This window comes from Colletotrichum godetiae, assembly GCF_030913485.1.
Source record: "Colletotrichum godetiae strain CBS 193.32 chromosome Unknown BDP55scaffold_3, whole genome shotgun sequence".
Lineage (NCBI taxonomy): Eukaryota > Fungi > Ascomycota > Sordariomycetes > Glomerellales > Glomerellaceae > Colletotrichum > Colletotrichum godetiae.
In genome coordinates, this window is record NW_026851251.1 from 1,254,680 (window position 1) to 1,269,360 (window position 14,681).

General features: G+C 53.8%; 5 protein-coding genes across 5 annotated transcripts; 3 read left to right on the forward strand and 2 right to left on the reverse strand.

The window, feature by feature from the left end:
- Positions 1-146: 146 nt before the first annotated feature.
- On the forward strand, positions 147-1,812 carry BDP55DRAFT_645600 (oxidative stress survival, Svf1-like protein). The gene is made up of 4 exons (XM_060573647.1): positions 147-337; positions 400-615; positions 679-1,480; positions 1,548-1,812. The coding sequence occupies exons 1-4, from the start codon at positions 315-317 to the stop codon at positions 1,650-1,652; spliced, it is 1,146 nt and encodes a 381-aa protein (XP_060435757.1). The 5' UTR covers positions 147-314; the 3' UTR covers positions 1,653-1,812.
- Positions 1,813-2,418: 606 nt separating this feature from the next.
- BDP55DRAFT_689987 (uncharacterized protein) lies at positions 2,419-3,542 on the forward strand (the record flags this gene model as incomplete). Its single annotated transcript, XM_060576806.1, has 5 exons — positions 2,419-2,539; positions 2,606-2,662; positions 3,013-3,122; positions 3,255-3,317; positions 3,435-3,542. The coding sequence occupies 5 exons, from the start codon at positions 2,419-2,421 to the stop codon at positions 3,540-3,542; spliced, it is 459 nt and encodes a 152-aa protein (XP_060435758.1).
- A 1,278-nt stretch (positions 3,543-4,820) lies between these two features.
- Positions 4,821-6,612, reverse strand: BDP55DRAFT_213754 (acetyltransferase). Its single transcript, XM_060566016.1, has 2 exons — positions 6,351-6,612; positions 4,821-5,808 (listed from the first exon to the last, which is right to left on the reverse strand). Exons 1-2 carry the CDS (start codon positions 6,463-6,465, stop codon positions 4,913-4,915), a joined length of 1,011 nt encoding a protein of 336 aa, XP_060435759.1. The 5' UTR covers positions 6,466-6,612; the 3' UTR covers positions 4,821-4,912.
- Positions 6,613-10,763: 4,151 nt separating this feature from the next.
- Positions 10,764-11,686, reverse strand: BDP55DRAFT_723615 (uncharacterized protein; the record flags this gene model as incomplete). The annotated part of the gene is made up of 2 exons (XM_060578773.1): positions 10,764-11,089; positions 11,185-11,686. 2 exons carry the CDS (start codon positions 11,684-11,686, stop codon positions 10,764-10,766), a joined length of 828 nt encoding a protein of 275 aa, XP_060435760.1.
- A 1,165-nt stretch (positions 11,687-12,851) lies between these two features.
- Positions 12,852-13,322, forward strand: BDP55DRAFT_626668 (uncharacterized protein; the record flags this gene model as incomplete). The annotated part of the gene is made up of 1 exon (XM_060571658.1): positions 12,852-13,322. One exon carries the CDS (start codon positions 12,852-12,854, stop codon positions 13,320-13,322), a length of 471 nt encoding a protein of 156 aa, XP_060435761.1.
- Between the last annotated feature and the right edge of the window lie 1,359 nt (positions 13,323-14,681).

Here is a 14,681-nt window from a genome sequence, read left to right on the forward strand (position 1 = left end):
GCACCAGCCACGCGCCAAAGGTCCAAGCGACCGGGATGCTCGGGGGAGCGCTGGATCCACCCTGGTCGCATTAGCCACAGTTTCACCGTCATTGGGTCGTGGGATGACCCCTCGGCCCCTCCGCTGGTTCTTGTTTGGGGCGGTCAACTCAACTTCTTCTCAACTCGGTTTTCCTCTTAAGAACACAACCAAGAAGCTTGTTACTCTTGTTACCCGTGTATAGACCTGCTGCATTTTACCGACATCGACGACCACCTTTATACCCCTCCCGTTTCCCATCCGTCGTCACTACGCTCACGCGCCCTGCCGTCAACATGTTCAAGTGGGCGCAACAAAAGTAATAGGCGTTTGCCGTTCCTCCATGTTGCGTCAGCCAAGGCTAACATTTAATTCTGCCAGGCTCGCCGATGTGGCGGGTACCCAAGAGCCCATCTATGGCCCAACAGCCATCAAATCTGTCGCCGAGGAGGCCAAGACGACCACTCACACAGAGACCACCAAGGAGGACTTGAAATGGATTGCGGCCGACTCGACCTCTGTTGAGACGCAGAGCTTCTACCTGATGGGCGACAACGGACACCTTGGGCTGGCCCAGATCATTTACAGCAACGTTGGGTACGGGATAGCTTCTCTGCCCTTTGCATCTGTCTGTGCATACTGACCTCATGTTCTTCATAGTGGCATCCGCACAACATGCCAGTTCAACGCCAAGATCTTTTACCCTAATAAGTCGAAGCCGACGCTCTGGGAGACCACACAGCTCAGCCACTACGAGGTGAGCGAGGACCGAATGTCCTTCTACGCCGATGACTGCGCTGTCGAGCTGTCCGAGGACGGCACCTACTACACGATCAAGAGCATGAACTCGGAGAACGCCATTGTCAATCTTAAGGTCACCCGCATGTCGCCCGGCTTCCACGCCGGCAAGACGGGCAAGACGCTGTTCGGCACCGACATGTCGAAGCCGTGGGGCACCATGCGCCACGCCTTCTGGCCGCGCTGCATCACCGAGGGCACCATCACCACCAAGGACGGCGCCGTCGACTTCAAGGGCCGGGCCTTTTACGTGTACGCGCTGCAGGGCATGAAGCCCCACCACGCGGCGGCCAAGTGGAACTTTGTCGACTTCCAGGGCCCCAACTACTCGGCCGTCATGATGGAGTACACCACCCCTCCCTCGTACGGCTCGACGACCGTCAGTGTCGGCGGTATCGCCAAGGACGGCGAAATGATTTACGGCGGCGTCACCCAGACGGCCAAGCACACCAAGGCGAAGAACGACTCCGTCAACGAGTGGCCCGAGCCCGAGGAGATCAAGTTCACTTGGTCCGGCAAGGACAAAGATGGAAAGGCTGTGGAGGGCATCATCGAAGGCCCGCTCGGCGAGAGGTTGGACAGAGTTGACGTACTGGCTGAGGTCCCCGGCTTCGTCAAGAAGATAGTAGCTGGCACGGCCGGCACCAAGCCATACATCTACCAGGTAAGTTCCGTTCCCGAGATTTACGTGTCCCGCGTATCCCGAGAAACCAAACTGACGATGATTGCAGTACTGCCCGACAGAGAAAAAGCTTACTTTGAAGCTCAAGATTGGAGACCAAGAAATCTCCGAAGAGGGTCTCTGCTTCAGTGAGGCCACCTTCATCTCCGAATAGACGTATGGACAAATGAAACGACGGCGATGAAATTCTTGGGTAGTTGTTGCCGGTCTGGTTTAGGCGTTCAGATGGGGGCTATGGTCACTCGTTGAATTGGGTACGCATACTTGTTCTATAAAGCTGTTCTAATACAAATACACACTTTCAATATTCTGAATATGTCGTGCAAACTTCTGGTCACTGGAAATCGTGATGCCTCATGCTCCACGCCTAACCCGAAGGCAGCATAGCTCCTCTGCCTGGTATTGCTTCAGCTCTCAGCTTGCCCAAAAGCTGGGGCATCAAATAGACCCCGACCCCGACTTCAGAGTTCTCTCTTGAAACAAGACATATGACAAACATTCGCCGGCAAGTTCCCTGCTCCTGCATTGCGATGGATGAGTTTCCACAGTGCCTTCTTCATGTTTCTACGGTGTTTTGCACGGGCCAGTTCAGCACGGGCCAGGCTGATAAGACTCGAGACAAGACTGATAAGGCAGGTCCGTCGCCCTTGCCTCTAGATACCTAGCAATGGTACTCCGTACCTCCACTGCCTCCAGTGCTTGCATCTGAGTATCTGTGCCTAAACGCGCCCCTAAGGTGGTTGTTCCCCCACATGATCGCTGCCACTCCCGTCCCAAGGTATCACCAATCACAACAGTCTCCACGATCATCACCTCAACTCCAGTTTGCGAATTCACGATCACAAATCGACAGAGACCTCCAGCGAATATCTTACACCCCACCTGTTTCGTCGCATCAACACATCGCCATCATCACAAAAATGCCTCCCATGGCCGCATACCGCGGTGGCCCGGGTGCCTCCAGCTCCGGCGGCGCCAAGCGCGGTACCGCCTCCAAAGTGCACCAGGGCGGAAAGGGCAAGACGGTGCTGCAGAACGCGGGTACTGGTGCGAAGAGACACCGGTAAGGTTTCTTCTCTGTGGTGCCGTTCACGTACGGCCGGTGAGATTTGGCTGCTGATGAGGAGGATAGGAAAATAATGAAGGATTGTATTCGGGGTATTAGTGAGTTGAACTTGAATTCGGTTTGATGGCTTATACACTTTGGATATGAGGAGCTGACTTTGATCACTTGTTTAGCTAAGCCTGCTATTCGGTATGCTTCATTTTTTGGTTGATTGCGAGAGATTTTCTTCTTCGTTGGGGTTTCTTGGTACACCTGCGCGAGGCGGATGGTCTCGGGTTTTCTGAGATGAGGGTGGTGAAGGGGACTTGAGTTGAGCTCTTGCTTCACTGAGGCTCATCTCATGCTCACCCGCGCACACTAGCTGCTTTACCTACCTCGCCTGCTCTATCCCTCTTCTACTACTACACTCAATCTACCTTATTCGTTCTTTTTAGAAACAAATCTGAAGCTAACCGCTCGTTCTCACTTAGTCATCTGGCCCGTCGCGGTGGAGTCAAGCGAATTTCCGCCATGATTTACGATGATGTCCGCGAGGCTCTGAAGACCTGGCTCGAGTCTGTAAGTATATTCTCTCTCACTCTCTCTCTCTCTCTCTCTCTCTCTCTCTCTCTCTCTCTCTCTCTCTCACACACACACACACACACACACACATTACTCTCACGTTTACAGAAGGCTAATGAATGACGACAGGTCCTGAGAGACTGCGTGACGTATGCGGAGCATCGTAAGGCGAAGACTATCACTATTAAGGATGTAAGTCTGCTTACCTGGACTAAGGGGCGTGCCTGCCCCTCAGCTTTTATTGGCAGAGTCGAGTGCTGGGAGTTTGGTGCTCTGCAAATGAAATTCTGACGTTGTACTTCCCGCTAGGTCTTGCATTGCCTTACTCGCAAGGGCAAGCCCATTTACGGCTTCGACCCGGACACCTTTGTCGACCCAAAGTCCCGCAAGGGCAAGGCCGCAGGTGGCCACGACTGAAAGCATTTCCTCGATCTCCCCTCTTGCGTCGGTTCGATTTGTCAGAGGCAAGTCGTTTGAGTCAACGATGCCGAAGGGTTTCCACCATCAGTCAGAAAGCGTGCTGTCACCACACAGCATCCGTTGGACCTACCCTCCTTTGTGGTCCCTCTTTTACTTGTCTTATGGGTATAGGCATGTCTGGCGTTCCGGTTGAAGCGAGTACGAGTATGTGCAAAGGGGGCCACGGTATGGGGACTGTTTGCGTGTCACTTTCTTTACCTGGATCCCATCGTTGGGGCCATGGTCTTGCAAGAGAGCATCTTTGATGAGAAGATCTCGTGTGGGGCCGTTTGAGAAATATCGACCGCCTGGGATGATAAGGCAGAGAGAGATATCCTGTGATCACCAAAGGCAGACTGGAAAAGAATTTGGGAATCGATTCCGGAATATTCGAGCCTTGGGATGCAGGAAGCAACGCAACCCGTACATGTTGGCCGATTCTGGGAGTACATGATCGAACGAATCAGTAATTAGCAAGCGGGACAGCAAAAAAGTGATTTGTGGTATATCAGCTAGGACTTACGGTGGCCAGACGTGGCTGATAGGCGTATGGAGACGTCAGTCGTTATCACTACAAGCCGTGCAGAAACGTAGAGGTTCTCCCCCTCAGGTTGGGGATGTGCTTCACATGCATGTTGCTATCAGACCGTAGGTGGAACGGTTCCTGAGTAGATGGACGACACTAGACGTTGTGATTGGATATACACACCGGTTATTCCATTCTATGTTCTTGAATCACATTGCGTACATTAGGTATCCCCTGAGGCTGTCAAGTGTATGTTGCCAAACGAAAGGTTTATATTAGGCAGACAGATGAGAGTGGGGAGATTGAGATTCTCAAGAATCTCACCCCCGTTCCTCTCTCCAAGCTGCACTTCTAGTAGTATCTCCGTGCCGTTGTCCAGGTTTCCACACCCTTGATGGAAGGGGGTATCACGAGGGACTCTTGATCCTCCTCCATTCTTTCCTTTCTATACAAAAAACATTGTATAATCGCCCACCCGAGGCGCCAGTAGAAAACAGAAAGCCGTTTGATATAACGAGGGGTATCGTTTGAAAAAGAAACTTTGAAAAAGACAACCAAAGATAAAAAAGATGCCCGCGGGATGACAGAACGGTGACAGTGTGAGTGGCGCCCGCCCATTTGTTTCCCACAGCTCTAGGGTATATTCATAACCAATTTCCGTCCACCGTCCCTCCAAGTTGTCCAGGAAAAAGGACAGTAGGAACACACACAAAAGCTTGCGAATAAATAGGTAGCAATACCAAATAGAACAAATGTCTGTTGTTTTTTGTAGATGGTGAAGGTGAGAAGACGACGACGGTCTTCACCTCTTCTTCTTGGTGAGCTCCCGCTCAGCCAACACGCCATCAAGCGTCTTGGCGGCCCAGCGCTCGCGCTTCCTAAACACGCCGTTGAAGAACTCGGGCATGACCATGCGGCTGTTGGCGTGCTCGAGCGCGAAGCCGACTTCGGCGTCCTTACCGCACCGCTCGCGCGTAATGCGAACAGCCTCGTCGAGCATGTCGGTGCCGACGCCCTTGCCGCGGTACCGGAGCTTGGTCGTCCAGGCGCGGATGATGCCTTTACCGCCGCGGAAGCTCGAGGCTTTATTGCGGCGCCGGCTGCTGAAAGTCGATGCGACGGCCGGGCTCGCGGGCTCGAGGTGCAGAACCAGGGCGCCGACGAGCTCGTTGCCGAAGCGGGTGCCGAGGACGAGGTCTTCTTCGTCGGCGGAGGCGTCTGGGTGGGGCCGGATGAAGGACCATGACATTTGCTCTGCGAGGGGCAGGTAGCCGGAGGTTGCCCAGCGGATGGCGAGGAGGTAGGTCATGATGATGCCGCTGAAGAGGGTGAAGGCTAGGCCGATGTCGCCGCGGCGGGCGTAGGAGTACTGGTAGGCGACGCCGAGGGTCATTGTGAGGCCTGCGAGCGGGACGGGGTGGAAGACTAGGGAGTAGGCGGCTTGTTGGCGCTGTTGGGCGATGGAGTCTGCTACTAGGTGGAGGGCTTCAGCCTTGTCCTCGCGGGTGGAGAGGACTTCGAGCGACAAGGGAGGGATGTCGTCGAAGGGGTCGAGGGTTTGAGATGTTGCCAGTGGAGATGGTGCTGCCGGGCGATGGGGGTTGGGTGCCACCGTAGGCTGAAGGACGGGCGTGTTCGTGTTGGATGACATGGCGGATGGGTTCAGGACCAAGTTGGCGCGGAGGAATGTGAAGAAAGCTGGGCACACTAGTTAGTATACTTTGCCGTGATGTCGGGTCCAAGTTGAGGGCATTGATGGAAGCCGCAAAAGAGAAAAAGTGAGATGTGGTCAGGTGTAGTGAGTTGCGAGGTTGTGACAGACAGGATGAAAAGCTTGTCAATAGTTGAGATGAGAATTCCGTGTTCCACGTCCTCTTCTGGATTGGTCTAGAGCACCGAGAAGGCCGATAACCGTGAACGTGGCCGAAACTTTCGGCGCTTTTGCTGCACGTTCTGATTGAAAAGCCAGATCCCCAAACGGTCCTTCCTGCCGGAGCGTTGGAAGATGAGATTGGATGAACTTGATGACGATGTGTTGAAGAGTGCGGTGGGCGTATGAGTGAGTTGTGAAAGAGAGACACACGAGGTGAGGTTGAATAGGAATGCCAAGATGAGAGGAAAGGTAACGTTGAAGAACAGGTGGCCAAGACGAAATGATTTAAAAAGAGCTGCAGGGCAGAAACGCAGGGAAGACGTAACGAGAAAGCAAATGAGTAGGAAAAAATGGTGCTAGCTCTTACCTGCACTTGACTTGATGGCGGGGACCGCATGATTGAAGGTATCGGTAAGGGCATTGTGAGAGTGCCAGTTGCTCACATTGAGCTCGCGAATGCCCATGTGGTGTGGTGAATCCATCTTATTGGCCCGCAGGTCTAGTCGACTTCACGACCCAGTTTGGATGATAGCTGTCCGGTCCTGGAAGGAGAGAAAAGTCGCTTAATATTAGGCGGGCAATTGTCTTTTCAGGCGGATTTGCCGTCAAGACTAGGGAGAACCACCCGGTGACAGGGAATAAAAGACGCTGGCTCGGGGGTGGTTGAAAATCGGAGAGTTGGGGCTGGTCGAATTCTTAGTGGAGGCAGCTGGCGACAGACGATGGTAAGCGCCAGGCGGGAAGACGCAGCATACGACAAGGGCCTCGAAGCTCAAGATGGATGGTGGTCTCGTGAGGTCGAAGAGTAAAGAAGTGAGAGGACCCTGTCACGGTAGGAGGGGCTGCAACATGGATCGATGGGTTCGTCTATCGTCTATATATCCTTCCGGGGTGGCCAGGTCGTCCAAAGAAGGTCCTCAATACGTCGCTCGTTCGTGTCTTTGGCGTTGGGGGTGGCTGGAATGTCCAGGGAACAGAAGGTGTTGGTGGCCGTTGCGTTATGCCCTTGGGTATTAGTAGTACGGTAGTTATCGCCGGTAAGGTTGGTCTGGTCAAAGGTCTGTGGTGCCTGGGTCTTGGACTGTGTCTGTTGGTTTGTGTGTCGGCCGTTGGAATTGCACACAGACAGGTATCTGTAAGATGAATCGCCCGCGCACCCGTCGTCGGGGATCCCGTCCCAAAGTGGCTGGTGAAGGGGGGGGGGGGGGCTTGATGAGGAAGAAGCCAGGGAAAAGGGGAAGAAACGAAGCTCGGAAAGGATTAAATAGAGAGTAAGAAGGGCCTTGTGGTATTTGTTAACTTTTGTTACTTGACCCCCGTTCCTTCGTCCAGCAAGATGGGAAGACTAATAAGTGGGAAATGAAAAAGAAAAAGGCTTGGGACCTTAAAAATCTGCAGAAAAAAGGAAAATTTTGAAGAGTGGGTGGACTTTGGTTAAGTAGGATCGGTACGGATAGGCCTGGGCTGGACAGGACAGGACAGGACTGGACAGGTCCGGGGATGGATGTGCGAGAGCTGCGAGCAATGAGCAACGAGCAACGAGCATGGAGCAATGAGCATGGGATGGATGGGGAATCGGGATGGGCATGGGAGAACGAAAAAAGAGAAAGATTGTCGTCGTGTGCGCGTGCGAATGGGAACCTCCTTCAAACCAAGCTTCGAAACGAAGTACCTCCGCCGCTAGACGTTAGACGTACGGCACAGCCAAGCTACTTTGGGTACTTTGGCTCCTTTGGGTCTCTTTCCCTTCAGCTCGAACCGGGGCCGCTTGCTGGTATTACTGCTCTTTTTTTTCTTCCTTCTGTCTCTTTTTTTGCTCTTGACCAGGAGGGCCATGACCGTCACTCTGGAAACCCTCCTAACCTGGAAGTGTCATGTATCTCCTTTCTTGCTGCGCCGGTTTTTTTGTTGGTGGCTTGATGCATGTGGGTGAGCTAAAGGTGAGGTATACCGCATGTTACCGCCATATCAACCCTAACATCCGTATCATCGGGTCGAATGGCAACACTGGTTGGTTGTTTCTGCCTTCTCTTGGCTCCTCTCTCCTGTCTATCTCTTTCCGCGTTGACAACAGTGGTTGGGTGCATTTGCAAGAGATACATGGAGACGCACACCTTCTCTCTCTCTTTCTCTTTCTCTCTCTCTGTCTCTCTCTCTCCCTCCCTCTCTCTCTCTCTGTGTCTGTCTGTCTGTCCGTCTCTCTCAGATACACACTGACAGGCACCCCCCCTGGTCTACATGCTTCTCGCGCCAGCGCCAGTGTCGCGCGTGCGGCGTGCTGCTGGGTTGCTGGGACCAGCAGAAGCTGGGATGGTGATGAGAAGGGCTGGGCGGTGGGAAGGATTGCAGCAAGCAGCAACAGCTACTGCAAGAAGCAGGGCAAGCCGCAAATCCGCACCCGCCGTCTTGCAGATTTCTGATAAGGGTCCCCCCCCCCCCCCCCCCCCCCCCCGCCGAGTGCGCGTGTCACCCGTGTCACCGTGTCTCCGGAGCTTCTTACAGGCTCGATAAGGCGGAGCCGTGGGAACGCCAATCATGTCTGGCGGGACCGCCGCCATGGCTTGTGTGCTTGTCAAGCCCAAACAAGGCGACGAGCGTGCTGCCAGCGTCTGGGACCAACGGACGGGGTTCTTGGCCCAGCCGGAGAGTGGGTGGTGGGGGAGCAACGACTGAACAGAGAGAGACTGTGACCTTGCCCAGACCAAAGGGGGTGGTGGGGTCCCAGCCTGGTGGAGGGGTCCTTGTCAGTGAGTCGAGTGTCAGGATCCGATCCAACGCGACGTGACCCAATGCATCATGGATGTGACTTGTTCCCTAGCCTCTCTTCCCCCCATCCCCCCCTGGTAGTGGTAGGCTGGTAGCGTAGAGCAGCCCGTCCCCTGGTCCCCCCGGTCTCCATTCGACGGCCTGGGCCCAGATTCTTTCTCCGAACCATCGTCTATTGTTTTTTTGGCGTCTGTCTAGATGCGATGGTCTTTGATGCCATCGGTTTCGAAGAGTCGTCATTCGTCGCAGCTCTTTGCCGGCAAGCAATCAAGAGGCAGCTATTGACGATGCACAGGCCATGGATTGCGTACATATCTTTCGTGTTCTAGTTCTACAGATAGAGAGGTGAGTAGAGGTCGCATATCTCTCGTCTCTCTCTCTCTCTCTCTCTCTCTCACTCGCCTCTGCCATGTGCCTTTTTTCGATATCAGAGTTTCTTGGGGCAGGCGCGGCGGGCGGACCTTGGTAAAACGGGTGGTGACATTGGTTCAGAAGTTGAGGTTGCTGATTGTCGATTCTGCAAGATGCTGTGTATCTGGCGTCACCCTGAAGTCCCCGAAAAGCTGAAGGTGTGTTGCCAGTTGGTGGTGTTGAACTGGCACGACCGGGTTTGTGGTGGTTGGGTGTTGGGGCCTCTTCTTTTCTGGGGGTGGATGGCGGCGGCATGGACCAACGCCATTTTGAGGTGTGGTGGGATGAGTGGGATGGGATTGGACTGGATTTGGACTTGCATTGGATGAATGTCTTGGAACTGATAGCGAATTCGCCCGGCAGGCTGGCATCAGAGAGAGCCAGCGAGCCAGCGAGCGGCTGGTCCGGCCGAAGGAAGAAGAAAACCTGACGACGGGAGTCGTCGGCTTGATTGACATGGGCAATGATGCGAGTGAGGCAAGTTGCAGCTCAAGTTGCAGCACTCCGAAAAGAAGGTTTGATTGCGGGCAGATCAACTTAGCTAGCACACTCAGTTAGTTGCTCACTCTTTCCTGATGCCGTGGCCCGTATTCCGTCTTGCTTGTGATGACAACCTGAGTTCGCGTGGTCCGCAACTTCCTCGGGAATCACACGCACGTCGCTGATTCAGTATCCATACGATCAGCTTACGCTTTCCCTCTCGGATTGTTTTTGCCGTCAAGTAAAAGGAATGACGTTAGCGACGGGGATCACAGCGGCATGAGAGTTTCTACTTTTGATTAACACGACGACTCGAGTTTTCCAGAGCAATATCGGGAGAAGGGAACTCGGTTTCAAACAACATTCAACATGGACACCGGCTTATCCAGCATTCATCGTGGTACTATTCGCATCTGCCCTATAAAGTGACATTCACCCAGAAAGTCTCGCCCCCCAAATTGAACCTCCCCCCCTCTCCTCCCCCAGATTGAGCTTCACAAGCATCCACCACCAGCAACATCCTTGCGGGCGCGAATCACGGCTAATCCGCACCAGCTTGCTGACCCTTTTCTTGCTTTTTCTCTCTTTCTTTGGTAGTTGTACGTATTATCTGATCCCCCGCCCAACGTTGATTTCTAAAGTCCGTCCGCCGTCGAAGGGAACTGACGGTTCACGGCTGATCAAACTAATACCTTATCTCTCGAGAAAAATGCAACGCTGCAGAGGAAAGAAAAGCGAGCGACCGCGGACCGCAAACGTGACCTCAAACAAGCGAGATAAGAAGAGCGACCAGCCCTGCATAATGACGTGCCGCATCATCTCGGCGAGGCCAATTAGACAAAGATTCGAGGTGATAAGGTTGAATTCTCCGGGGGACAATCAATTCAAGGCCGTGTTGCCGCATCATTCTCAAGATGGCTAGTCAAGTACTGGTTTTCTTTGGACTTGAATAACCTTTTCATTAGTGTGTTCAATGTGACCTCGAAATTTCCCTACTAAATACCACACACCAAGTATCCGTTCCCCCAAGGTTGTATCCCTTGAGGGCTCTCAGCCTGCTAAAAGGAAAAAAAAGTCCAATGGATTATCGAAAGAAAAAACTGCCCTACACAAGGAACCCATACTAGACCGCACGAGTAGCAAGCGGGGAAAGCAACGTCGTCTGCCCAACGATCCACGACTCAGATACAATGGAGCAGACGGCACCCGCCGGGGTAGCGAAGCCGGCTACGGTGTACAGGCCGGGAGGGAGCGTGAGCGTGCCATTGGCCACGGCCGACGTCGTCGGCGCCGTGAACGGCGGGGCGAGAGTCGTGGCGAAGCTGCTGACCGTGGTGGTCAGACTGCCGCCAGGGCCGGTGCTGACGATGGTGCTGCCGACGGTGGTGACGGAGCCGGACGGGGGCGCCGAAGTGGTGGAGAGGCCGCCGGTGTTTCCGCATGTTGATGCTTTTTTTTTTTTTGGTGTTAGTGAATATGCGTCTTGCAGCTTTCTCTCGTACGGAGTACCAAACAAATGAATTAGCAGAAAAGTGGAAACGTACCAACGACGGGGCCGAGTTGAACGGGAGCACAGTTCGCCGGGTACGACACGGCCGGGTCAGCAAACGTAGCATACACCTGGCCCGCGGTATCTTGGCAGAACCCAGCTTGGCCGCCAAAGAAATCCGCGCTCGACCAGGTCAACGCGCCATTTTTGAGGGCAAAGGTGACGGTGATGCTCCCCGGCGGGCTAATGGGCCGGAGAGGGATAAAGGGCGTCCCCGGGTTCATGGAGATGACAGAATCGCCGACGACGAGCTGGCCGAGCGTGTTTAAACTGAACGTTGCCGCCACGCCGCAGTCGCTGGTGATGGGGCCGGCGTTCGTGTCGATGAAGCCACCGACCGTCTGTCGCTTGCTGATACCGTTGCTTCGTTCGCGGTTGGCGGGGATCGAGGGCTGAGGGGCACCGCCGCCGCCGATGAGGTCAGGAATGGCGCTGGCGTACGTTCCCGCTGCGTAGGATGCGGCGGCTAGTGCTGCGACTTGCTTGAGGCAAACCATCGTGATAGTGAATGTGAGTTGCCCAAAAATAACCCCTGTAAAGTACGAAAACTTGCGAGTGAGGAAACGGACAAGGGCAATGGAAGCAATGACTAGCTTGATATTGAACGAGTGACTGACTAAACGAGGGTTGTGGAAGATCGGACACTAGTAAACGATCAGGGTATCTAAATGACCGGGGAGATTTCCGTATATAAGATACTAGAGGTCCTGTAATCATGGCTCTGACCATCGGCTGGAAAGTCTGATGAATGTTAAACACTTGTTCGTCGGTCTGGAATGTGGGAAACGAAGCTCACGGCCCAACAAGGGGCGGGGGACGAGGAATCCATATGATGCACATTCCTCAACTTCACGAGTGAAGTAGGAAGGGAACCGAAGGCAAGCAACGACGTGCCTACCCACAAAAACGAGTTGGTTCTCAAAACTGCCACCGACGAAATCGCTTTCCAATAATTACAAGCAGTGATCCATCTCTCCTCACGACGCGATTAATATTCACACGGGCAGTTGAACTACACCCAAAGCTCCAAACGTCAGCTATGTGGCTTTGCTACTGAATAGGAGGGGGGGGGGGGGCTGAGACATTGGCGTTGGGCAATCTGAGAAGGCATGTCGTCGACTTTCGAACGTCTGAAGGCCATGAATATCAGCCGCAAACAAAGTGTCAACAGGACGGCCCGGGGTCAGGAAGGTAATTGCTTCATTGGGTTCATCGCCCCCTGTCTTCTCGGCCCGAACAGGTCGACAACACAGAGAGGGCTTCACTGTCAACTATCAAGGCAACGTTCGGCAAGCGCTTAACAGTCTGCTTGGTCGTGCTGGTGCATGTTGCTCCCTTTCTTGCCCTTCAGACATACCAGGAGATAATCCATCATCCAGACTGTACGGCTGTTGACTTACATGGCATTCTGTGTGACAGGTGAGCAGGAATGTGAATCAGTCATGATGCTGGCGAGCTATTGGTCAATGCCCGAAGCCTGTATGCTGACTAAAAAGGCGGCCGTCGAGCAACGTGAGAAGTACATTACACTACCATACGTCTGTCAACACCACCCTGTACGTACGGCATCGTGAACATTTACTTAAAGATGGATCCGTACAGTTTTATGCACATGTTACCATATGAGGGACAGCATTGTTCTGGCGGAGCTGATCTGAGAATATGTCTGCAACTGCTGACGTACTCCAGTCGATGCCGACCCCCGTCGAGGGCGATTCTGTAACCGACGCCTGCAAGCTGGAATCGACTAAAACAAAACCCCCGCATCTGGGTCACCCCCTGATGGACAACTCAAAGGCAGCTAGCCAAGCCAAGATGTTTTGGCTCGCCTCAAGTTGTGCTCTTATTCGCCCCGAGAAGTTCGCTCGCAGCTATGCGAATATGACACGATATGCAAGTGCTAGCAGAGCCGACCGACAAGTCCGGGTGCATCGAATTGGGCCCGCCGTAGCCGCTATACGTGATAGTTGGTTTAGAGCTTTCCTCGCCGGGGGGGGGGGGGAGAACACCTCGAACTCTCGAATCTCGACGACTCAACGGCTCGCCGTTGATGCATGTCTGCGCCCCAATCTTCTCTTTGTCGTCCTTTGGAAGTCTGATTGGACCGTGTCAGCCTGCAACACGAATCCTTAGCTATGCGGTTCAAAGGAACGGTCGAGGGATGCCGTGCCCCGGCGATCCGCCCACACGCCCGATATTTGAAACAGCGGTTAAGTAGCTTTGCAGCACGTATGCTGTGCCCCCTTTGACGATCACCCTTTCCCCGAAGCATGTTCTTCTTTGGCGGCTGGCTACCCAGAGTCTGGAGTCTGGTCCGAACGGGGCGTCTCCGTGCAGATTCGTGTCGTGAAGTGCCAAGAATAAGATGCTTCCTTGAAGATAGCTTGCAGCATCTACTTCATACAATGTCGTCGGAATGGGGGTCCGCTTTCCCCCTAACAGATCTTCGAAACGTGCGCCCCCCCATGTCGCCATTCGCTGCGGAGCCCATGACGCCGCCTGATGTCGACGTGAAGTCGTCGAAATGGGGCAGACGGCGGATTGAGTCGGCGAAGCCGGCCGGGAGTTGCTCCTCTACAGATAATAAGCGAAGCGGCGAGCCCCATCCGGGATTTCCACATGGTCTTTAACCAAGATAGTGATCCGCGACGGCCTTCAGGGGGCTTTGAGGGACAGCGCAGGTTGCTAGGCTAGACTGCAGTCATAGATAGGTAGATCGCCTGACCATATTTGTCTATGATGGTAATGGGAGGAAACGGGATGCATCAAGACCGTCCAGTAACGCATCAGTGATCCAAGTTCAGCGAGCGGTGAGATGAAGTTGGAGGGTAATGTTCCATGGTCTAGAACACCCAAGGTCACTAGTAGACGGGCTCTAGAGACTTGCCGGTTGTCGACTAAGTAAGACTATATGAACATGAGCGATGCCTGCGATGCAGCTAGGACTTAGCTTTCCAGACCTTCGGTATATCCCGGAAGAGGAGTGACATGATGTGTCTGCCGTGGTGATCGTGAAGTTGAGGCTGAATGCCGAACGATTGAACGAAGTTACGAATCATCTGTATTAGCCGTGCCAGGGTTGTGGCTTGCGAGGTGTGGTTTAAGCAGCAGGCTAATCCCAGTGACGTAGCTCAAGGAAGGGATAAATTGAACGACAGACGACGGAATACTTGGGACGACTGCCAACATGATGGTTTCCGGCAAAAGAGTGAGGCATCACCGCATCATGTCGTTGAAATGTCGTCCCATGAGTTCAAGGTGTTGAGGCAGGCAGGGGTTCATTCTCTGCGTGCCTGCCGTTGAAGATCCTGTCGTCTTCAGTCGGAAACCAACACATCGGAAGGCACTCCCGTCCAAGGGGCGCATTGCTTCTTTCCTTTCTTCATTGCCAGGGCACTTGCACGGCAACCCCGTTCCTGCCGTCGGTGGCTTGCAGGAGGGGGAAAAAACATGTAGGAAAACTGATTGATCTTTAGAAAGTTCAGATTCCAC

Coding starts and splice junctions, on each gene's coding strand:
- BDP55DRAFT_645600 (XM_060573647.1), top strand. CDS start 315: ATGTTCAAGTGGGCGCAACAAAA. Junction 616..678: donor ATCATTTACAGCAACGTTGG/GTACGGGATAGC, acceptor TGTTCTTCATAG/TGGCATCCGCACAACATGCC. Junction 1,481..1,547: donor CCAAGCCATACATCTACCAG/GTAAGTTCCGTT, acceptor CGATGATTGCAG/TACTGCCCGACAGAGAAAAA.
- BDP55DRAFT_213754 (XM_060566016.1), bottom strand. CDS start 6,465: ATGGATTCACCACACCACATGGGCATTCGCGAGCTCAATGTGAGCAAC. Junction 5,809..6,350: donor CGCCATCAAGTCAAGTGCAG/GTAAGAGCTAGC, acceptor TAGTGTGCCCAG/CTTTCTTCACATTCCTCCGC.